This window comes from Dermacentor variabilis, chromosome 2 (assembly GCF_050947875.1).
Source record: "Dermacentor variabilis isolate Ectoservices chromosome 2, ASM5094787v1, whole genome shotgun sequence".
In the NCBI taxonomy this organism is placed as follows: domain Eukaryota; kingdom Metazoa; phylum Arthropoda; class Arachnida; order Ixodida; family Ixodidae; genus Dermacentor; species Dermacentor variabilis.
The window spans coordinates 215,033,221-215,056,483 of record NC_134569.1 but is presented as its reverse complement, the minus strand read 5'-3'; the positions used below and the strand labels follow the sequence as shown (position 1 = coordinate 215,056,483).

The following is a 23,263-nucleotide window of genomic DNA, read 5'->3' as shown; positions in this document are numbered from 1 at the left end:
CCTTCAGGAACTGTGTGCCCTATTGTCCAAAGCATGATATTGCTTGAAAAGTAGCACCACCGATGCAAATAATGATGCTTAAGATCGCGAACATCTTGCAACACTTCTGGTCTTTCATATTTAAAACAGCGCAAAAAACACGGACAAGGGAGGACACAGGACGAGCGCTGACTGCGCAAATATATACAATTTGCAACAGGCATAAAAAGAGTGAAAAAAGGGGAGGGGAAGGCGAGTCATCGTCGGTCAACTACTGCTGCGCATACGTCAATGACATTAAACAATGTAAAAGAAACCATAACATGGTGGACACAGGCCAAACTGCTTAACTTCTAAGGAACTTAAGTTCTTTATCACAAAGTGCAATAGAAGGGGAACTAACACAGGTGGCTCCTAACTGACACATTGAAAATGCCTCAAAGATTTCTCTGGCCATCTGATTGCTGTACCTTTTCAACACACGTGTGTGGTCAAGGAGTGGCGTACAGCCACACTTGGCACAATGAACAGCAGGATTACTGCCAGTCTTAATCTTGACACAGTGAACATGCTCGCGCAAACGTTCATTAATACAGCGTGCTGTTTGCCCTATGTAAGTGCAGCCGCAAGTGGTGGCAATGGAATACACTACATTGGTACTGCAATGTACAGGCTTGGCGACATGTTGCTTATTGCACGGTCCAGGTGTTCTCTGGCTTTCGTTTATTTTTTTGCACATCCTTCCCAACTTGTTAGGCGCAGTGAACACGACCTTTATACCAGCCCCGCCTGCGGCTTTCTTGATGCGATGGGACACACCATGTATATACGGTATCGCAACAGTCTTGGTTAAGACCTCACCCGCTTCGCGCTGTTTCTTGGGGGAACGAGCCTCTTGCAATAAAACTTCCGCCAAGGATGACGGCAGTTGTTCAGGATAGCCACTTGTTTTAAGCCGCTGGACTTGATTGAAGAGGCTGCTGGATCGAGTGGTGGCAAGAGCGAACGACCGCATTTCGAAGGGCCCCTAGGGCGATGGAGCGCTTCACCACTTTAGAATGGTTGGATGTGTAGGGGAGAAGGCGTTTTTTGGAACGCGGGGCATACATCCAACACGTGTGCCCTTCCTGGAGGTGTAGTGCAAGGTCTAGGAAGCGGATTTGGCCTTTTTCCGGCAATTGTCTTGTAAACGTCAAACCTTGATAGATGCACTTGAATTTTTCAAACACTTGGTCGACCAGGGTTGTGGCTTCATTTGGGTGTGCAGAAAGGATCACCAGAAAATCGTCGACGTAGCGAAGCACCTTCTTAACAGCAATTGTGCTGAGTTGCTCCTGGAGGAGTCTCTCATAGTGCGCCAACAATAGATCACTCATTATGGGCGCAATACGAGAGCTTATACATATCCCGTTCTTTTGCACATAGAACTCTTCATTATGCTGGATGACGGTAGATCTTAGGTAAACCTGCAGCAGGTCCAGGAAATTGGTGACGCTGGTGCCAACCGCATCCTGGAACCGGACTTCACCTATCGTTTCTATGCTTTCCTGCACGACGGCGAAGAGGTCATCTTGAGGTAGGAATAATAGTAGTAATAGTAGGGAATGCGGTTGGCATTAGCGTCGCAAATTTCCTGGACCTGCTGCAGGTTTACCTAAGATCTACCGTCATCCAGCATAATGAAGAGTTCTATGGGCAAAAGAACGGGATATATATAGGCTGTCGTATTGCGCCCATAATGAGTGATCTATTGTTGGCGCACTATGAGAGTCTCCTTCAGGAGCAACTCAGCACAATTCCTGTTAAGAAGGTGTTTCGCTACGTCGACGATTTTCTGGTGATCCTTTCTGCACACCCTAATGAAGCCACAACCCTGGTCGACCAAGTGTTTGAAAAATTCAAGTGCATCTATCAAGGTTTGACGTTTACAAGAGAATTGCCGGAAAAAGGCCAAATCCGCTTCCTTTACCTTGCACTACACCTCCAGAAAGGGCACACGTGTTGGATGCATGCCCCGCGTTCCAAAAAACACCTTCTCCCCTACACATCCAACCATTCTAAAGTGGTGAAGCGCTCCATCGCCCTAGGGGCCCTTAGAAATGCGGTCGTTCGCTCTTGCCACCACTCGATGTCCAGCAGCCTCTCCAATCAAGTACAGCGGCTTAAAACAAGTGGCTATCCTGAACAACTGCTGTCATCCTTGGCGGAAGTTTTATTGCAAGAGGCTCGTTCCCCCAAGAAACAGCGCGAAGTGGGTGAGGTCTTAAGCAAGACTGTTGCGATACCGTATATGCATGGTGTGTCCCATCGCATCAAGAAAGCCGCAGGCCGAGCTGGTATAAACGTCGTGTACACTGCGCCTAACAAGTTGGGAAGGATGTGCAAAAAAATAAACGAAAGCCAGAGAACACCTGCACCATGCAATAAGCAACATGTCGCTAAGCCTGTACATTGCAGTACCAATGTAGTGTATTCCATTCCCACCACTTGCGGCTGCACTTACATAGGGCAAACAGGACGCTGTATTAATGAACGTTTGCGCGAGCATGCTCACAGTGTCAAGATTAAGACTGGCAGTAATCCTGCTGTTCATTGTGCCAAGTGTGGCTGTACTCCACTCCTTGACCACACACGTGTGTTGAAAAGGTACAGTAATCGCATGGCCACAGAAATCTTTGAGGCATTTTCAATGTGTCAGTTAGGAGCCGCCGGTGTTAGTTCCCCTTCTATTGCACTTTGTGATAAAGAACTTACGTTCCTTAGAAGTTAAGCAGTTTGGCCTGTGTCCACCATGTTATGGTTTCTTTTATATTGTGTAATCTCATTGACGCATGCGCAGTAGTTGACCGACGATGACTCGCCTTCCCCTCCCCTTTTTTCACTGTCTTTATGCCTGTTGCAAATTGTATATATTTGCGCAGGCTCCAATAAAGGTGTTGTTGGCAGTCAGCGCTCGTCCTGTGTCCTCCCTTGTCCGTGTTTTTTGCGCTGTTTTAAATATGAATGATCCGTACCAACTAGCTCGCACCCAAACCCTTCTGAGACTTCTGATCTTACCTGTGCTACAAAATTTGTGTATGTATGTTTTAGCAAAACGAGTTGAAATGTAGACATCTCTGTGTTCTCTATCGATATCAATATAGTATTGTGTCGGCGGTTCACCTCTTTCATTGTTTATCAGTGTTTTACAGGCAGTTGATGTTTCAAATGGCTGGATGGGTGCTTCCAAAGTAGGCTAGACATGACATTTTGTTTTTCTCATAACTGACTATTCGGCCGAGAGTTATCACATAGAGACCACATTCAACAAATTTCACAAAACTCACTGAAAAACTAAACACTCTTAAGCCATTCAGCAGCAGCACGCTTTCATGATTCTTAACATGCGAAAAATATGACGAAGCAAAATTTTCTATGAGCAGAATCAATTGGCCTGTGAAAGGGTTCAAAGTAAAGTGAAGCATCAGTCGACCGAATGGGACTAAGGTGAAGAAATAACAAGAAGCAGCGTCTTGAAATGTTTATTGGACATAGACGAGGATAGAAGACGAGTTTTGGATGCCACTTATTTCTGCATGTCTATTACGAAATAACAGGTGAGCTGAAAGAGAGCCGGCAATCCACACGTCGCCTGCTCCCAAAACACAGCTGCCATTTGTGGGCCACGTGACGTTTCTGAATAGAACAACTCTAAATCTCTTTCAGTGATAAATTAGGTTGCTGAAAAGTGGAAAGCAATGGCTTTTATGTAAAACACCTGTTCTTACTTATCCGGCAGCCTTTCTTTAGATGGGCCATTCCCACGTTTCGCCAGCCCCTACATAAACTATGAAATACGAGATACATATGTATGTTCTCTACAATATTGTTACGCGCGAAGGAGACCGTTTATAACCCTTACGGATGAAGGGGACCGTTTACTTTAGGTCGCGAAGGTGAGCGCAAGAGCGGTCAGCTGGTTTATCAACTGAGCGTCGTTCTCTGCTTTCTTCTTCCACTCGGGACCGCAAGCACGTTCACTGGTCTTCGTTTTCTTCATGCGTAACATTCCTGGCGTCGCAGACGAAGCCCGCCGGGCGAGTCAATCCATGTGTCTTGACGTGAACAATTTCAAGCGGGCGACATGGACCACTTGTGTCTTGGCAGCTCTTCTACCACTCGCCGTGAGGCGAGCTATGTTATACGTGACTTCCGTGAGTCTGCTAATAATCACAAACGGTCCATCGTAGGTGGCCAAAAGCTTTTTGCATAACCCGCGTTTCCGTACGGGAGTCCACAGCCAGACTAAATCACCAGGGCGATAGGTTACCGGACGGTGGCGAATGTCGTAGCGTACTTTTGATCTGTCCTGCGATGCCAAAGTGCGCAAACGAGCAATACGACGAGATTCTTCGGCGAGGCAGAGTCTCGGCGACAGTGGGATGTTCGTGACTGCAGAAGGGGAAAACAGTGTCGATTGTGTACCGGGGTGGCCGTTGTTTGGATCCCACCGATGGCATCGGTTGTTGGGAACTCGGCGCTGACGCCCGTGGTTGTACCTGGGTCGCAAGCCCCAAGGGTAGCGTTGGCCTGGCGGCCTGGGGTGCAACTGGAAGCATCCGAAGGTCCCGGCAAAGCATGAGTCGACTGGTAACAACAAAACAACTTGTTTATTTTAACATCGCAAAGAGTTGGCGGTCAGGTTGACCGAAGTAGAGAGACGGGAGAGCACTTTACTCAACAGAAGAAATCGGAGCCCTCCTTTTGGCGTCCGGGGGCAGCTGTTTTTATACTCTCGCAGTTGAGGGCAAGAAGGAACCCCTCAATAGACGAGCACGTGATTGTACAATGGGCTAATGGTGACGCACACTGTCGTAGCGCCGCCGGTCGGGCACAAAGACTGGGAGGAGAAGGTAACTTCCTGCTGTCGCATCGCCGCCGTTCGGGCACAATGGCACATACACTCACACACGCACATGAAGACACGTGGCATCGGAACATGCCTGGAAACGCCTGGAAACGCCTGGCGGGGAGCGTTGCGGCGACGCCGAACGGGCCAAAATGTCTGCCGCCCCGCCGCAGTCGCGCCTGGAAACGCCTGGAAACGCCTGGCGGGGAGCGTTGCGGCGACGCCGAACGGGCCAAAATGTCTGCCGCCCCGCCGCAGTCGCGCCGGCAAAACCGCGTGTCGCAGGCGAAACGCAACAGACCGCCCCGCCGGGGGAAGGAGATCCCGATGGACAGGGGACTGCATCCGCTGTCCGGAGGGATGTCGCTCGATGATGCTCATAACCGAAGTCGGGCGTCCCTCGACGTTTCTTGAGCGCAGCGCACAGAGAAGGCCTCGTTCTCTCGTTCAGGTTCGCACGGGACACTGCAAAGTGACTTCGGGAGAGTTCACCTTTTTGTTCTCGTTCCCGGCAAGCGTTAGAACTACGCTGAAACTCAACCGCTCAGTCAGCAAGCACGGCACAACCCTCACTAAGCCCTGCCAGGCTCTTTCCCCTTTTTATACCACTGCCTAGTTCCTTACAGTAGTCTAGCATCACTCAGAACGCGTCCACACATTGGAAAATTGCACTAGAAAGCATATCATCACTTTGAAACACTAAACAAAAGCAATATGTTAAAAAAAATCCTGCCTCAGGAAGAAAAACATCAGTAACAAACAATTTTGAGGCTGATTCCTACGTTAGGGGCTTCGACTTAAGCCATCGGCGTTACCGTTGAGACTCCCCTTTTTGTAACGCACCTCAAAGGAATATTGTTGCAAAGCGAGGCTCCAGCGCAGGAGGCGGCCATTTTTGGGAGAGATGGTCTGCAGCCATTGGAGAGGGCAGTGATCCGTCTCAATGATAAACCTCGAGCCGGCTAGATAGCATGACAATTTCTGAACGGCCCACACGAGACATGCACACTCTTTCTCGGTGGCGCTATACGCCTGCTCACGACTGGTCAGCTTACGACTAGCATACAGGACGGGGTGTTCTACTTCTCCCTTTTCCCGTTGGCGCAGTACAACGCCCATGCCTCGCTCACTAGCATCGCACTGAACAATGAACCCTTTTGTATAGTCTGGCGATCGTAGCACAGGCTGGTTTGTTAGGGCACTCTTTAGGGCGCTAAAAGCTCTTTCCTTTGTCTCGTCCCAGACGACTGTTTGAGGCTCTGACTTTCTTAGAGCATCCGTCAGGGGAGCCGCGATATCAGAGTACCTAGGGATGTACCTCTGATAGTAGCCGGCGACACCTAAGAACGACCGAATATCGGTCTTTGTGCGCGGTTGCGGAAAGTCTCGCACAGCGGCCACTTTTATTTCAGAGGGGCGGCGACGACCCTGACCAATCACGTGACCGAGGTAGACAACCTCGGCCTGTGCTAACTGGCACTTAGGAGCCTTTACTGTCAAGCCCGCTTCGCGCAGGCGGGTTAGCACTGCCCGCAAGTGTGCCATATGCTCAGACCAGGATGCGGAGAATATCGCTACGTCGTCTAGATACGGTAAAGCGAATTCTTGCTGTCCCCGCAACACTTTATCCATGAGGCTTGAAAAACAGTATGGCGCGTTCTTCAAACCAAAACTCAACACTTTAGGACGGAATGTTCCCATTGGTGAAATGAACGCCGCATACCTACTAGCCTCTTCTGTAAGTGGAACCTGCCAATAACCCCTGACAAGATCTAGGGTGGAAATAAACTGAGCGCTACTAACTTTCTCAAGGCGCTCCTCGATGTTAGGGATCGGATAAATTTGATCCTTAGTGATGGAATTAAGCCTGCGGTAGTCGACGCAAGGACGAGGTTCCTTGCCCGGTACCTCAACTAAAATCAAAGGGGAGGTATAATCACTCTCACCTGCCTCAATAACACCGAGCTGTAGCATTTTCTTTACCTCAGCCTCCATAATATCGCTCTGGCGGGGTGACACCCGATACGCCTTGGATCGTACTGGCTCTGGGGAGGTAAGTTCTATATCATGAGTAATTAAGTACAGAAGTCCTACCAGGCCTCTCAGAGAACAGACCTTGAAACTCTTGTAATAGCTGGTGTAGTTCGGTTTTCTGCTCAGGCGACAGCGGTGCTTTACTGATAAGGTCACTAATGACTTGACCGGTGTCTTCCCTGTTCGTCACTGAGCCTAGTCCCGGAAGCTCGACCGGAAGCTCTTCAGGAACGTTTACCATCATGCACACCACTGCTTCCCTTTGTTTATAGGGTTTGAGCAGATTACAGTGGTAAACTTGCTGTGCTTTCCGCTTTCCTGGCAGACTTACCACGTAGTTAACGTCCGACAGTTTCTGAACAATTCGTGCTGGGCCCTCCCACTGCACGTCTAGTTTGTTGTTTAGCGATGTGCGCAATATCATGACCTCATCGCCCACCTCAAAACGACGGGCCCTGGCTGTCCGATCATAATAAACCTTGGCCCTCTGCTGGGCCTTTGTCATTGCTTCACCTGACAACTCCTGTGCCCTTCTTAAGCGTTCGAGGAGCTTAAGTACGTACTCCACCACGACTGGGTCGTCGCCCCTACCTTCCCACGATTCTCGAAGCATGCGAAGCGGAGATCGAAGCGAGCGACCGTACACCAGTTCAGCTGGCGAAAACCCCGTAGCCGCATGCGGCGCGGTCCTTAAAGCAAACATCACCCCAGGCAGACACAGCTCCCAGTCAGTTCGATGTTCAAAACACAACGCTCTCAACACGCGCTTCATGACGGAGTGGAGCTTCTCAACGGAATTCGACTGTGGGTGGTACACTGAGCTGTGTAGCAGCTTTACCCCACACCTTTCGAGAAAAGTTGTCGTCAAAGCGCTAGTAAACACTGTGCCCTGATCTGATTGGATTTCCGCAGGAAAACCAACTCGCGCAAATATGGACAGTAGTGCATTGACTATCTCAACTGAGCTGAGTTCTTTAAGCGGCACTGCTTCAGGGAACTTTGTCGCTGGGCAGATCACAGTCAAAATGTGTCTGTACCCCGTGGCTGTTACCGGCAGAGGTCCCACTGTATCAATAACGAGCCGTCTAAAAGGCTCCGTAATGATAGGTACCAATTTCAACGGCGCCCTCGATTTGTCCCCTGGTTTGCCCACCCGCTGACAGGTGTCACATGACCTTACGAAATGGTCTGCGTCCCGAAAACACCCTGGCCAATAGTACTCTTGCAAGAGACGGTCCTTAGTTTTCTTAACTCCTAGGTGTCCGGACCACGAACCCCCGTGTGACAAGCGCAACAGATCCTGACGATAGCATTGAGGCACGATCAGCTGATCGAACTCCACTCCTCGGCGGTCTAGATACTTCCGGTACAGGACTCCACCTCTTTCCACAAAACGCGCAGTTTTCCTGGCGATACCTTCTTTGACATTGCAGCGCACGTTTTCCAGGCTGCCATCCTTTTTTTGCTCGGCTATCACAGCCGACCGGCTGACTTTTAGCAACCTATCAAGTCCGTCTGACGCAGGCGCGATGAGCAAATCAGTAGATAGCTCTTCTAACTTTCCCGCATCGGGATTTTCCTCTCCAGTATCTGGCGCCTTCAACGTTACAGACTCAAGTTTATTCAGTTCGTCAGCTTGCTGCACCTCTGACCCTTTTTCATTGTTCGATAACGTCGGCCCCGCAACTACCGCCTTTGCAGCGAGCTCCCGAACCTTCGACCTGGTTAAGGCCTGAACGCTAGCCTCACCGAACAAAAGCCCCTTCTCGCGCAGGAGGTGATCGGACCTGTTTGAAAATAGGTACGGGTACTGGGGTGGCAGCATAGATGACACTGCGGCCTCCGTCTCAAGCGCTCCGAAAGGTCCTTCGATAAGCACTTTTGCTACCGGCAGACACACGCTATGAGCTTCCACGGCTTGCTTGATCCACGCGCACTCGCCCGTGAACATATGGGGTTCTACGTAAGACGGGTGAACTACATCCATCGTAGCTGCGGAATCGCGAAGCACTCGGCACTCTTTCCCGTTCACGAGGAGGTCTCGCATGTAAGGCTCGAGAAGCTTCATGTTCTCGTCAGTGCTGCCTATTGAAAAAAACACAACTTTTGGTGTTGTTTCCGGACACTGCGCCGAAAAGTGACCCGGCTTCTGGCACGTATAACAAACGCGCGCTTGCCTCATCTCGAACCGCTTTCTGCGTTCGGCTTCGGCTGCCGCCGTCTCCTTAGGTTCGGTCGCACTGCTTCCACTCGCATCCGCACTACGCGTGTTCCCCTTTGCTCTCATGGGTGTGAACTTCGGCCTCTCAAACTTCGAGCCAAATTCACCCTTTTGACCGTCCTTAGCTCCGCGAGCCCGACGCGTCACAAACTCCTCGGCTAGCTCAGCGGCTTTAGCCACCGTACAAACGTCTGGCCTTTCCAAGACCCAGTATCGCACGTTCTCCGGTAACCGACTATAAAACTGTTCTAGCCCGAAGCACTGCAGAACTTTATCGTGGTCACCAAACGCTTTCTCTTCTTTGAGCCACTCCTGCATGTTTGACATAAGCCTATACGCAAACTCTGTATATGACTCACTTCTGCCTTTCTCATTTTCCCGAAACTTCCGACGGAACGCCTCCGCAGACAGCCGGTACTTTTTTAGAAGACTCGATTTCACTGTGTCGAAATCCTCTGCCTCCTCTCTATCCAAGCGAGCGACTACGTCGGCCGCCTCGCCGGGTAACAAAGTGAGCAAGCGCTGTGGCCACGTTTCCCGAGAGAACCCCTGCTTCTCGCACGTTCGCTCAAAGTTAACCAGGAACAAACCAATGTCCTCTCCAAGCTTAAACGGCCGCATCAGGTCAGTCATTTTGAACAATACTCGTTCTCCTGCACCGTGTGCCTGACTTCCATTACGAGCGCGTTCCATCTCTACCTCAAGACGCTTCATTTCCAAAGCGTGTTGACGGTCACGCTCTTGTTGCTCTCGCTCTTTCTGTTCTTTACGTTCACGCTCTTCTTTTTCTTTCTGTTCTTTACGTTCACGCTCTTCTCTTTTTCCAGTCTCCCTCTCTTCAATGGTCTCAAGGCATTCCGACAGCTCGTCATCCTCAGCCTCTAACTCAAGAATAGCCTTTAGCAGTTCTGGTTTTCTGAGTTTGTCCGAGACATCCAGACCCAACTCTCTTGCAAGCTCCAACAATTTCGGTTTGCGCAACGACTTCAAATCCATGGCTGCTCTGAATGCTGCTTTCTCTACTGCTTACTATTGTCTTGCCGCAAACTAACCCGGCAGCAACGACAACCACAATTACCAGCTCTGTTTCTAACACTAACAAAAGCCTGGCAAAGCTCAGAAGAAGAAAGTCCCGCACTCACCAAACCTCGCAGCCAAGAGTCCAGCGCAGTCGTTCCGCTGCAGGCAACCAGTCATCACACAGGGCTCGTTGCACTGCTCCCGGATCGTCGTTGAGCTGCTCAGCATACAGTCAACTGCATATCTTCGCTGCTGGCCTCCGTTGTCGCGATCTCACCGCTGGCAGACAGTTGTTTAAAGTCGGAGGCGATCTCACCGCTGCCAACCAGATGTTTGGATCCCACCGATGGCATCGGTTGTTGGGAACTCGGCGCTGACGCCCGTGGTTGTACCTGGGTCGCAAGCCCCAAGGGTAGCGTTGGCCTGGCGGCCTGGGGTGCAACTGGAAGCATCCGAAGGTCCCGGCAAAGCATGAGTCGACTGGTAACAACAAAACAACTTGTTTATTTTAACATCGCAAAGAGTTGACGGTCAGGTTGACCGAAGTAGAGAGACGGGAGAGCACTTTACTCAACAGAAGAAATCGGAGCCCTCCTTTTGGCGTCCGGGGGCAGCTGTTTTTATACTCTCGCAGTTGAGGGCAAGAAGGAACCCCTCAATAGACGAGCACGTGATTGTACAATGGGCTAATGGTGACGCACACTGTCGTAGCGCCGCCGGTCGGGCACAAAGACTGGGAGGAGAAGGTAACTTCCTGCTGTCGCATCGCCGCCGTTCGGGCACAATGGCACATACACTCACACACGCACATGAAGACACGTGGCATCGGAACATGCCTGGAAACGCCTGGAAACGCCTGGCGGGGAGCGTTGCGGCGACGCCGAACGGGCCAAAATGTCTGCCGCCCCGCCGCAGTCGCGCCGGCAAAACCGCGTGTCGCAGGCGAAACGCAACACCGTGCGTACAGCAGGAAGAAAGGGCTATAGCCGGTGGTCTCGTGCTTGGTGGTGTTGAATGCGTACGTGATAAAAGGCAGTACGTCATCCCAGTTCTTGTGGTCGGATGAAACGTACATAGACAGTATGTTTACAATTGTTCGGTTGGTACGCTCCGTAAGCCCATTCGTCTGTGGATGGTATGGTGTCGAGTGACGCAAGTGGGAATCACACAAACGAAGCAGCTCCTCTACGATGTCCGCTGTGAATTGTCGTCCGCGGTCGCTGATGATCACGCGGGGCGGACCATGTCGCAGGATCACATATTGGAGCAGGAATGTTGAAACGTCAGTGGCAGTTGCGGCGGGCACGGCCGCCGTCTCGCAGTAGCGCGTGAGGTAGTCGACGCAAACAACTATCCAACGGTTTCCCTTGGCTGATTTTGGAAATGGGCCTACGAAGTCAATGCCCACTTGTTGGAAAGGCGTGCTTGGAGGCGGGATCGGCTGCAGAAGACCTGCCGGAGCAGTAGATGGCCGTTTGTGGCGCTGACACTGCATGCAGCTGGCCACATCCGTCTCAACAGATTGTTGCATTCCAGGCCAATAAAAGCGTTCCTGAATCCGGTAAAGCGTCCTCGCCGAACCCAGATGGCCAGACGTAGGGTCGTCGTGCATAGCACTCAGAATCGCTGTGCGAAGGCTCTCCGGCACCACTAGGAGAAAACGTGCGCCAGTGCTGGAAAAGTTCTTCTTATAGAGGAGTCCATCACGTACACAGAAATGGTTTGCTGTCGTCGAGGCGGTCGTAGCGGTGAAGAGCGGTGTTAATTTATCGTCTTTTCGCTGTTCGGTTTTGAAGCAGTCGAAGTCTGGAAAACGCGGCTACACAGAAGCCACGAGGTGATCGAAGTCGTCGGCGTCACAGTCCGTAGTACTAAGTGGCATACGCGAAAGACAGTCCGCATCAGCGTGTCGTCGACCACTCTTATAAGAGACGGTGAAGCTGTATCCTTGCAGTCGGAGCGCCCAGCGCGCAAGGCGGCCACAAGGGTCACGAAGATTCACAAGCCAACACAACGAGTGGTGGTCGGTGACCACTGTAAAGGGGTGTCCACACAGGTAAGAACGAAACCGCTGAACCGCAAATACTACCGCGAGGCATTCTTGTTCCGTCACAGCGTAATTCTGGTCGGGCCTACTTAATGAGCGGCTTGCATGTGCGATCACGTGTTCGCGGTCACCGTAGCGTTGAACTAGGACGGCACCAATACCTATGCCACTGGCATCCGTATGGAGTTCTGTCGGAGCTGAAGGACTGAAGTGTTGAAGAACCGGTCGTGACGTCAGCAGGAACTTCAACTGACGAAAAGAAGAGTCGCACTCCGGAGTCCACTCAAAGGGGGTGTCCTTTCGTAGCAGGCATGTCAGCGGATACGCAACGTCGGCGAATTTAGGAATAAATCGGCGGAAATAGGAACAAAGCCCCAGAAAACTACGGAGCTCCTTGACACAGCGCGGTGCACTGAACGCTTCAACGGCTGCTGTTTTCTGGGGACCAGGGCGGATGCCATCCTTGTCGACGAGGTGCCCAAGCACAAGGGCTTGGCGGTCTCCGAAGTGGCATTTCTTAGAGTTTAAAACTAGACCAGCGTTTCTGATGCAGTTCAGAACAATATCCAGACGCGAGTTGTGTTCGCTGAAGGTGCGGCCAAAGATGACGACGTCGTCGAGGTAGCACATGCAGATGTTCCACTTCAAGCAACGCAATACAGTGTCCATAAATCTCTCGAAAGTTGCCGGAGCGTTGCACAATCCAAATGGCATCACATTAAATTCGAAGAGCGCGTCAGGGGTTACAAAGGCAGTCTTCTCCTTGTCGTCAGGATGCATCGGAATTTGCCAATAGCCGGATCGTAAATCTACTGAGGAAAATTAAGAGGCGGAATGAAGGCAGTCTATTGCGTCATCAATACGTGGGAGTGGGTACACGTCCTTTTTTGTTACAGCATTCAAACGGCGTTAGTCGACGCAAAATCTCCAAGATCCATCTTTTTTTTAACAAGAATCACTGGAGCTTCCTACGGACTTGCTGACTCTTGTACGACTCCCTTTTTCATCATTTCGTGCACTTGTTCGTTGATAATCTGGCGCTCTGATGGTGAAACACGATATGGCTTTTGTCTAATCGGATTTGCCGAACCCGTGTTGATGGTATGGCGCGTTCGAGACGCAGGTATTGCAGGTATATTGTCCTTCTGCGCAAAATCGAATACCGAGACGTGCTTCGAAAGCACACCCACTAACGTTCGGCGTTCACTCGTGCTGAGCGATTTATTTACCATCGACAAAAGGGCCGTTTCCGAACTGTGGCCGTCAGGTTCTTCCGGCACATCTGTAAGTTCAGCCACTGATAAGGACGCGTGTTCCCTGGCGAAGGCTAATTTCATGCCGTCTGATAGTATAACCGGCTCCTTAGAACAGTTTACGGTCCGTAAGCCAGTGCGTCCGCCTTTGATCGACACCACACAATGTGGCACCAAAACATTCTTCTTCATACAGGTAAAGTGCATCGGTTCTACGGTAGCTTCGAAGCAGTCGGAATCGGCCCCGCAACAGACAACGGGAACGCAAACGGTAGATGGTGCAGGTATGACCGTATCACCACAAACACACAGTGTAGTTTCGCGATCTACAGGGTTCTCCAGGAGTCCTGATGGAATCCTACCACTTAAGAATACTTTTCCTGTGCGGCAGTCGACAGTAGCACCACACTCCCGCAAGAAGTCCATGCCGAGAATAACATCATGGGTCGACCGAGGAATAATTACAAACTCTGTCGTAATAACATGGCCTCCCAAAAATACGTCAGCACTACACACACCAATAGGTCGCAACGGCTCACCACTTACTCCACAGAACTTTGAATCTTCGTCCCATTTAAACAAAACCTTTCGCCCTAACACGTGTTTAAAAGAGACACTCACGACCGAAAGTGTTGCGCCTGTGTCCACCAGAGCCATCACAGGGACATTATCTACAAGCACGTGCACTTTGTTTTTCAGCATCAACACAGGAGGTATTTCTGTCAGTAGCACGTCTCCAGCGACCTCACCTCCATCGGCCGCGCTAGCTAGTTTTCCGGTGACGAAGGGGACGCGGTGCGACGCAGCAGTGAGGGAGAACGGGGAGCACGACGTTGCGGTGGGGGTGTCAAACTTCTGTCATATGCTGGGGAGCGATTCCGGGAGCTGCTCGGCCAATAGTCGTCGCCAGACGATACGTGTGCTGGCCACGGGGCACCGTGTGGCCGTTCGGAGGGCCGAGAAAACTCTGACGGCTGGCCATACCACGTGGTGACACGCTGGTTGCAAAACCGCGATATATGACCCGGGACACCACAGGAATAACACACCGGGAGAGGCCTAAACCTTGGTCGTTCGTCGATGAAGCGGATATTATCATTTTCCCGCGTGTAGTGGGTTGGTTCGTGGCGTGTGTCACGACGATACATCGGGCGTCGAGAAGGCGTGCGCTGAGTGCGTTGGTCATAGCGCGGAGTCGGCGGGCGTGTTGTCATCCTCGACTGTGGGGCTGCGCTGTACTCCACGGCCGCTGCGGTAACCATCGGTTGCCAAGGGGCCGAATGTGGCGCCGTCATAGCCTCACGTGACGTGTACATGCCATGGTGGTCAACAGTTGAATGCAACAACCCTTCGCGGCGGGAAAGTTCCTCGCGGACAATCTGTCGGATGGTCGAAGGAAGGTCGAGGCAAGGACTCGTGTCCACACTGGCAACCGTCGTAACGTCTGCCAACCAAACAAACTTTGGCGCAATCCGACGCATCTTGAGCGTTTCAAACGTTCTGCAGTGCCGAATGACGTCGGACACAGAACTGAGGCTTTCCTTTCCAATTAGAAAATTGCACACATCCTCAGCCACTCCTTTCAGCAAATGCCCAACTTTATCTTCTTCCGACATGCGAGCATTGACCACCTTGCACAGCTTCGATGTATGTTGTGCATGTCTCACCTGGTAGCTGCGCCCATTGCGACAGTGTCTGCTCCGCACGCTTCTTTTTGGCGACTGAGTGCCCAAAACACGCCTTTAACTCGTCAACAAAATGTTCCCACGTCGTAAGCGCGTCCTCGTGGTTCTCATACCACACGAGGGCGGTATCGGTCAAGGAGAACACCACATTGGTGAGCTGAGCGGTTGCATCCCACCCGTTGGATTTGCTCACTCGTTTGTAGTGGACGAGCCACTCGTCGGCATCTTCCCCCGCTTTGCCTCCGAAGGTGGGTGGAACTCGGTAGTATGGCAGCGGACTGCTAGGCGCTGCCCTCGGAGTGGCTCCTTCTTCTGGCATGTCGAAGATGGTCACGGCTGATGGCGGGAGGCCTGCAAGTCGACGGCTTCGACGAAGCTGCGGCAGTGATGGTTCCGTTGTTGTGAGCGATACCCAGCACCTCCACCACTTTGTTACGCGCGAAGGAGACCGTTTATAACCCTTACGGATGAAGGGGACCGTTTAGTTTAGGTCGCGAAGGTGAGAGCAAGAGCGGTCAGCTGGTTTATTAACTGAGCGTCGTTTTCTGCTTTCTTCTTCCACTCGGGACCGCAAGCACGTTCACTGGTCTTCGTTTTCTTCATGCGTAACAATATGTAGGCAGGCGTCTTCGTCGAAACAATGGCTCCGGCGACGTGCCGTCTTCGGCCAGTATTGATCACTAAAGCATGAAAAAAAATGGAACTGAGTCTATTACCAACTAGACACTGCTCACTCAAGTAAACTTGCTTCGCCGTGTTCGAAATTTCAAAGCACCAAACCAATAACCAAGCATCATAGATCCTGCCGCAGGAGATGACCATATGGAACGGCGCTAAACCCAAGTATATGCTTTTGGTGAAAATCCGCGGAGGTTATCGACAGGTGAGGTCGTGCTTGGTAGCGCGAAGACAGGAACGGCAGCATTTTGTTAAATTTCTATTTAAGAAATACATCAAGCATATCTTGACCGCAACTTCTTATTTTAGGGAACCGTTGGTGTCAAGAAAATGCTGGACGTCTTCAGGACGGAACTTGACAGGGCTCTCGCATTAATGGGTGAGCATAACTGAACATACTGCCGTAACCTGTACGTAACATGACATTGTGCTAATAAGAGCAGGTAAAAAATTATCTGCAAACTCAACTGTTGTGTTGACATTCTGAACGTAGCCTGACGCAGCCGCAATCGGGAGTCAAGGAAATATAAAAGCAGGGCATATGTGCAAAAGTCTGTTACTCTCCGACAGAAACAAAGCCAAATACAAAAGCACTTTCAGCGCACCATTAAGAACGATTGAACGCTCAGCGTTGTGCTGCACCTGAAAAGTAACGAATCAGACATACAGATTTTTTAGCTTCAAAATAGTGAATTCAAATTAAATAGTAGTGATTGGCCCAGCGCACAAACGCAACATATCTGAAGTCCAGTTTCGGTTGCGTGGTGTTTTCCAAGCGGTTGCTCATGCACGCTAAGCAGTTTCTGGCCAATATTGTTTATGGTTGGCGGTATAGTTGGTGGCAGGTGATGCAGTAATTGTTGTCGTAGCAATATAGTTCCGTGCCAAAGGAACCAAGGAAGTCTGATTGCTGTTTTTTCCTTGCACGCATAGATATAGTCATAACTCAGAAGCAGATACCTAATTTTAGACTCGATACATGAGGTACCTCATTTTAGGTACATTGTTGGCCTAAATAGGCACTCTAAATAGTTCGCAAACTGCGACCTGATTTATGTATTGAATGTCTGTAGCTCATTTTCATGGTAAGAAAACTGCGAAGCTTTCAGTTGTGAATCTGAAAGGTAGCAATCATATTGCGCTTGCCGTGGCTTTACATCGATTTGCTAAGCGCACGAGAAGCCACTTTTTTTTTCTGTCCACATACTGCATCCAACACACTTAAAGTAATTGTTCTGACACAATGAGCAGGTATTATACTGTATATATACAGTACAAAACATTACAATAGTGCGTCAAGTGTAACAAATCGGAAAACACAATATAGGCAATGAAAGCTGATAAGCAGTCAATGAGAAAACTCGAACGCACGCCTAACGAATCAAACTAAGTGAATTTCCCAATAAGGAAAAGCGTGTTGCTTAAAATTCTTTGTATAATTTTAGATATCGGTAACAGACAATTATTGTTTGAATGTTTCGCATTTCAAGGGAGCGCCTTTTGTCATTCCGAATGAGCTCGTAGGCTGTAAACGAACGTAAAACACCGACAGAGGCGAATGGGGCGCTTTCTTAACTTCAGCATACTTGACAGCTTAACGCCCTCTGATGTTGTAGGGTAAACGCTTGCAAGAACCTCCGATACTTGTTTTTAGCAGAAAGCAAATCCACATTTCTTGCCTAAGACTAACTGCAACTGGGCACAAACTTTTTCGACAGCACTGCCACACACGTTGGATGCATTAAACTTGCGTTATGGTGCGGTGTCTTCTGAACTGATCACAAGAACTCATCATTAAGCGCTTTTTGTATATCGCCATGACTTTATTCTCCGCAAAGTGCTTGTGTATTGATCACACGTTTGAGTACAGTAGCGTTTATCCCTTTAGATACACCCATTTAACAGAGGATGAGGCGGGTTGAGCAGCAGCGTTCATTGCAGTGGGGCGACAACGTGATCGGCTTGTGTGTCTGGGCAACGACACACAAGGCGCGCATGGACCGAAGGCTATCGCGTTACTACAGTCGTTATTACCTCCAGCAGATTTTAGCTGTTCCGCTTGACACACGCGAAGCGCAATCTACATTCCACGCCCTTTCCAATGTATAGCCTACAATAGACTTTTCCCAAAAGGCTGCAACTTTCTCCTTGAAGTGCCCGTCCGCAGTGTAACATGAAGTTGTGTGCCCACTGCCACTTCATTGATACGGAGTATCAGATAGGCGAGCAGAGGCACTCAATAGCTGAACTAATGTTGAAAGCGCAAGCACTTCTTTACTAGGAAGCGTTGTCAGGCGCGCAGCCATTATATGCAGCGTCTGTCAATTCTACCAGATGTTTTAGCAAGAATTAGGTGAATGCGCTTTCGAAACAAGAGAACGGCCCAGAAAAACATTCTTATGCGAACCATGGATTAAACACTGAAGACTATTTAAAGTATATGTTTACAAAAACAACTGCGGTGCTGGTCTATTCAGCCGACGGCTCAAGAATTAGGCGCAGTTCGTCTTCGTCGGGGCGCCCGCACGCATTGTGGAAAAGAAACGCGCAATATGCATTCAGCATTATTTCGGGCGGAAGAAGCATCGTCCCGGTGCATCGAAATATCGGTGTTGACAAGAGGGTAATAGGGTTTGAAACAAGAGACATGCGCAATATCACTGCCATGCGAGGCAGATGAGGTACTGGCATCGACTAGAGCGATTTCATATGTAACCGGAGTCAGGGCACACAACACTCGGTATGGGCCTATGTGCCGATACATTTTTCTGACAGCCCAACACGACGGGTCGTGCAGTAAAAGAGATCCAGGCGAAAAGTGCACGTCTCTCTGTTGTCGATCGTAAAAACTTAGTTGGTTCTCTTGGGAAGTCAGGAGGGGAGCGGCAGTTATTTCGCGTTCTTGCGCTGCCCTGGTGATGGCGGTGAGTGCATATTTGCTGGCGGCTGCTGTGGCGGATGGAAGGGATGTGTCCAGTGGCAATGTTGGTTCTCGGCTGAACAACAGATAAAACGGGGAATAAGCGGCAGTGTCGAGGCGCGATGAATTACGTACAAATTTGAAATGGTGGAGCAAGGTCCCAATCAGTATGGTCAGACAAGACATATTTGCAAGCATGTCTCTGAGAATTCGATTCAGACGCTCCATGAGACCATTGGTTTGCGGATCGTAAGACGTCGTCAGCTTGTGTCTGGTTGAGCAGGACTGCTGCATGTTGGCGATGACTTTGAAATGAATTACCGGCCGCGGTCAGTGAGCAGAAGGCTTTGAACTGCGTAAGAGAAAATCGGCGACATCTGTACCGCAGTTTGTTGGAAGCGCTCAGATGATTGCATAAGGCGCGGCCTAATCTGTCGCCACAGGGACCCACTTGCTGCCCGACGTTGACAGAGGGAAAACGCCAAATAAGTCCAAACCAACGCGGAAGAACGGCTCCGACGAGACCTCGAGCGGTTCAAGGCAACCGGCAGGGAGCGTCGATGGTGTTTTTCGGCGCTGGCATTTCGCACAAGCCGCAACGCATTTCCAGACACAATCCCGGAGTACAAACAAGTGAATGGATGAATCGGAAGGCAAAGATTCCAAGTGATCAGTGATAACGTGCAAAGTGGTATCACGGCGTCACTCGTCGGTAACACGGAACAGTTGAGAAAGGGAGAAAACGCAAGCGTCGGTATCGGTGTCAGTGATGGCGGCTGGTTCGTCCACTGGATAACGTGATAAACAGTCTGCGTATTCATGTAGGCGGCCCGACTTGTACACTACTATATAGGAATAACCTTGTAGCCGCAGAGCACAGCGGCGAAGCCTACCGGTAGGATCCTTAAAGGGAAGCTGAAACACTTTTCGAAAAAAATGAGTTCTCTGCGGCATTCCACAGTTTTGAGTCCCCTGAACACGAATATCTGGTTCAAAAAGGGCGGAAACAAACGCAAGCGGCTGTTTTTTCAAGTAAACGCGCACCAGCGCCTGAGGGCATCGCGCGAACGCCGCTGTTGCCCGTGATTGGTCGAGGCCGCTGTGACGTCAATCGCGGCAGTCGCCGGTCGGCGACTGCCGCGATTGCCGATGTCTGCAATCGGCGACTGCCGCTGTGTCTGTCACCGCCCACCTTCTCATGTCCTGCAGGGTTTTAACCCTATCAAATAAAGGCATTCATTCATTCCAAAGGGGTCGCACAGCTTGTCCTTGAAGGCATCCCAGCAAGACATCTCGTCCTTGTGATCCCGGAACCAGACACGCTGTCTTTCGCCCAACTCAAGGGTCCTCAAATACGCATGGAATGAGGCCCCCTCATAGCCTCGGCGGGACTATGCACTGCGCGAGTGGCTGTTCATGGTCACACTTACCCTGTGAACTTCATCATCCTACAGAAGTGCTCTCGCGATGGAATCCCTGAACGAAAACTGTGCGGTGATCGACCTACAAACGACAACCACAACACTGATGACAAAGCAGTCAGAAACAGTGCAGATAAACCGTTATCACCGCGCCGCGTTCATCATCGAAGCGAACTTGCCGCTGCTTCTCTATCGATAAATTTGCGTCGCACGTGGTGTCGTTCACCCGCGTGAAGGCCCCTTGCTGTTCTAATAACCAATTACAGGACGGAACACAAGCACCTGAACACGGTTACGACGGTCGCTTTCTTGGAAGAATTTGCCAAAATAAGCGACACCTTAGCGCTCTGAGCCGCCCCATAAAGCGTCGTCGACGTTGACTGATGAGGTGAGCTTCGACATTACCCCCTCCTTGCCTCAACAAAAGCAAGAAAACTAAGTCGCCTTATTCTGCAATATGCCGAACGTTTTTCAATGTCTTCGAGCATCCGGCAAACGACGATAGCGAAGCATCGCATTCTTACCAATGAATCGGCTCGTCCTGTCCACCGAAGTTCCTACTGCGTTTCAGCGCGAGAACGTGAAACAATTAAAACAGAAGTTGAATAAATGCTTCGCGACGACGTCATTCAGCCCTCCAAGAGGCCATGATCTCCACCCGTGTTGCTCGTAAAGAAAGAGGGTACCGTGCGAGTTTCAGCGTATCAACAGCGTCACGAAAAAACACGTCTATCGGCTTCTGAGAATCGACGACGCGTCAGAGTGACTGTGCGGTGCCAAGTATTTTTCGTCGATAGACTTCCGGCGCGGCTACTTGGAGATTGAGATCGACGAGATGGACCGGGAGAAGGTTGCCTTCATCACGGCGCACCGACTTTACGAGTTTAAAGTTATGCCGTTCGGAATATGCTAAGTGCCAGCGACATATCAGCGTTTCATGGACACGGTGTTGTAGGGCCTGAAATGGCAGGCATGCTTTGTATATCTCGACGACGTTGTCCTTTTCCCATCCACCTTGGACGAGCACCCCAGCAGGCTCCAGACCGTGCTAGAGGTGATTAGGGCGTTGAGACTCACCCTGAAGCCAGAGAAATGTCGTTTTGCCTACGAAGAGCTCCTGTTTCTTTGCCACGTAGTTAATCGCGAAGGCGTGCACCCGGACTCCAAAAAGACAGCAGCCATCGAATGTTTCCCGACGCCCAGCGACAAGAATGCTGTTCGTAGGTTCTTAGGGCTATGTGCGTATTACAGGTGCTTGTCCGAGATTTCTCACGAATCGCCGAGCCTCTCACTCGCTTTACGAAAGCCCGCGTTCAGTTTACTTAAAAGAAGCCCCAAGAAGATGCTTTTCGCGAACTTTAAGAACGCTGGCAGTCACCGCCAATGCTCGGCCACTTCAACGAGAGCGGTGACATGGAGATCCACAGGGATGCAAGCGGCGTTGATTCAAAAGAAGAACGGCCTCGGGCCAGCCATAGCCTACGCGAGAAGGTCCCTGTCGATAGCTGAATTGAGCTATTCAACGACCGGAAAGGCGTACTTCGCTGTCTTTTGGGCGTTCACAAAATTTCGGCTGTAATTTTACCGGAAACACTTCAAGGTCGTCAGTCACCATCACCTTCTGTGCTGGATCGCTAACCAGAAAGACCGGTCAGGTCGCCTCGCTCGTTGTAGCATGCGACTACAGCAGTTCGATATCACCGTCGTCTATACGATGACGACGATCCCTTTTTTGGGCCCATAATCTCCGACACCTTCGCCCAAAATTAACGTGTCCATACTGATCTACGCTGTGCCCTTGCAGACCTCGAAGGCAACACTCATTCACCGCCAAAGCCGTTAAGGTGCGCGCTTTCGTCACTATGCCTGTGCGAGGACATGCTAGTGAAGAAAAGCTTCGCGCCGTACAAAGCGACATACGTGCTTGCCGTGCCAGTCAATCTACGGCAAGAGATTTTAGAGGCATCTCACGACGACCCGACAGCAGGACATCTGTGATTCGCTCGAACTCTGCGAAAAATCCAAGAAATGTACTACTGGCCCGGCCTGAGAACGGACGTGGCACGCTACGTGAAAACCTGCCGAGATTGCCAACGTCGGAAAACACCACCTACAAGGCCGGCCGGCCTGCTGCAACCCATCTAGCCACCATGAAAACCATTCCAGCAGACAGGGATGGATCTGCTTGGTCTCTTCCCAACGCCAACTTGCGGGAACAGGTATTCAGTGGTAGCAACGGGCTACCTGACGCGATACGCCGAGACAACGGGATTACAATCAGTAAGTGCAATCGAGGTTGCCCGATTCTTCGTAAAGAACATTGTTCTCCGTCATGGTGCACCCGAGGTCCTTACCACCGACACAGGTATGGCAATCACAGCAGAACTCACTCAGCAGATTGCTTGAGCCGCACGAGCCTTCAGCGCACCGCAGCGGACCACCCGCAGACGAATGGCCTGACGGAGTGTTTAAATAAAACCATCGCCGACAAGCTCGCCATGTATGTCAACTTCGGGCACAAGAGTTGGGGGAAGTCCTTCCGTACTTGACGTTCGCGTACAACACCGCACCGCATGAGACAACGCAGATGACGCCGTTCGAGCTTGTCTTCGGCCGCCAAGTCGCCACCATGCTGTATGCGATGTTGTCTCACGTCGACGACGACAACAATCATGCATACGTTGCCGGCTTCCTTGCACGCGCCGAGGAAGCTCGCCAGCGCCCGAATTAGTATTAAAAAGTATCGAAACGCCGACGCTCGACTCTACTATCTACGACGACGAGACCAGCAGTACGCACTCGGTGACCGCGTTATGGTGCGGACACCGATTCAGCGCCACGGGCTCAGTTGGAAGCTCTTGAGCCGTTACTACGGGCCCTACAAGATAACTCCATGACTTGGGCCGCTAATCTACGAGGTTGTGCCCAGTGGAATGACACAGCAACATCAACGTGGCGCGTGACCTGAATTGTCCACGTCGTGCGCCTTAAGAAGTTTATTGAGCATTAGCGGACTAACGGACCTTTTTAGTTTTCCATGTGTGATTGCATGTTTACAAGTTTCATGTTTTCTTTCGATATCATTCCCCATCATCGGCATGATGATTTTTCACGGGG

The 23,263-nt window shown here is 50.7% G+C and overlaps 1 protein-coding gene across 4 annotated transcripts in view; it reads left to right on the top strand.

The window, feature by feature from the left end:
- The window catches only part of LOC142573098 (2-Hydroxyacid oxidase 1-like), a 192,075-nt gene that overhangs the window by 125,538 nt on the left and 43,274 nt on the right, over positions 1 to 23,263 (top strand). For all 4 annotated transcript variants that reach the window (XM_075682621.1, XM_075682620.1, XM_075682623.1 and 1 more), the window contains one exon: positions 16,115 to 16,184. In XM_075682621.1, the coding sequence (XP_075538736.1) occupies positions 16,115 to 16,184 (70 nt within the window). The remainder of the gene's footprint in view (positions 1 to 16,114; positions 16,185 to 23,263) is intronic.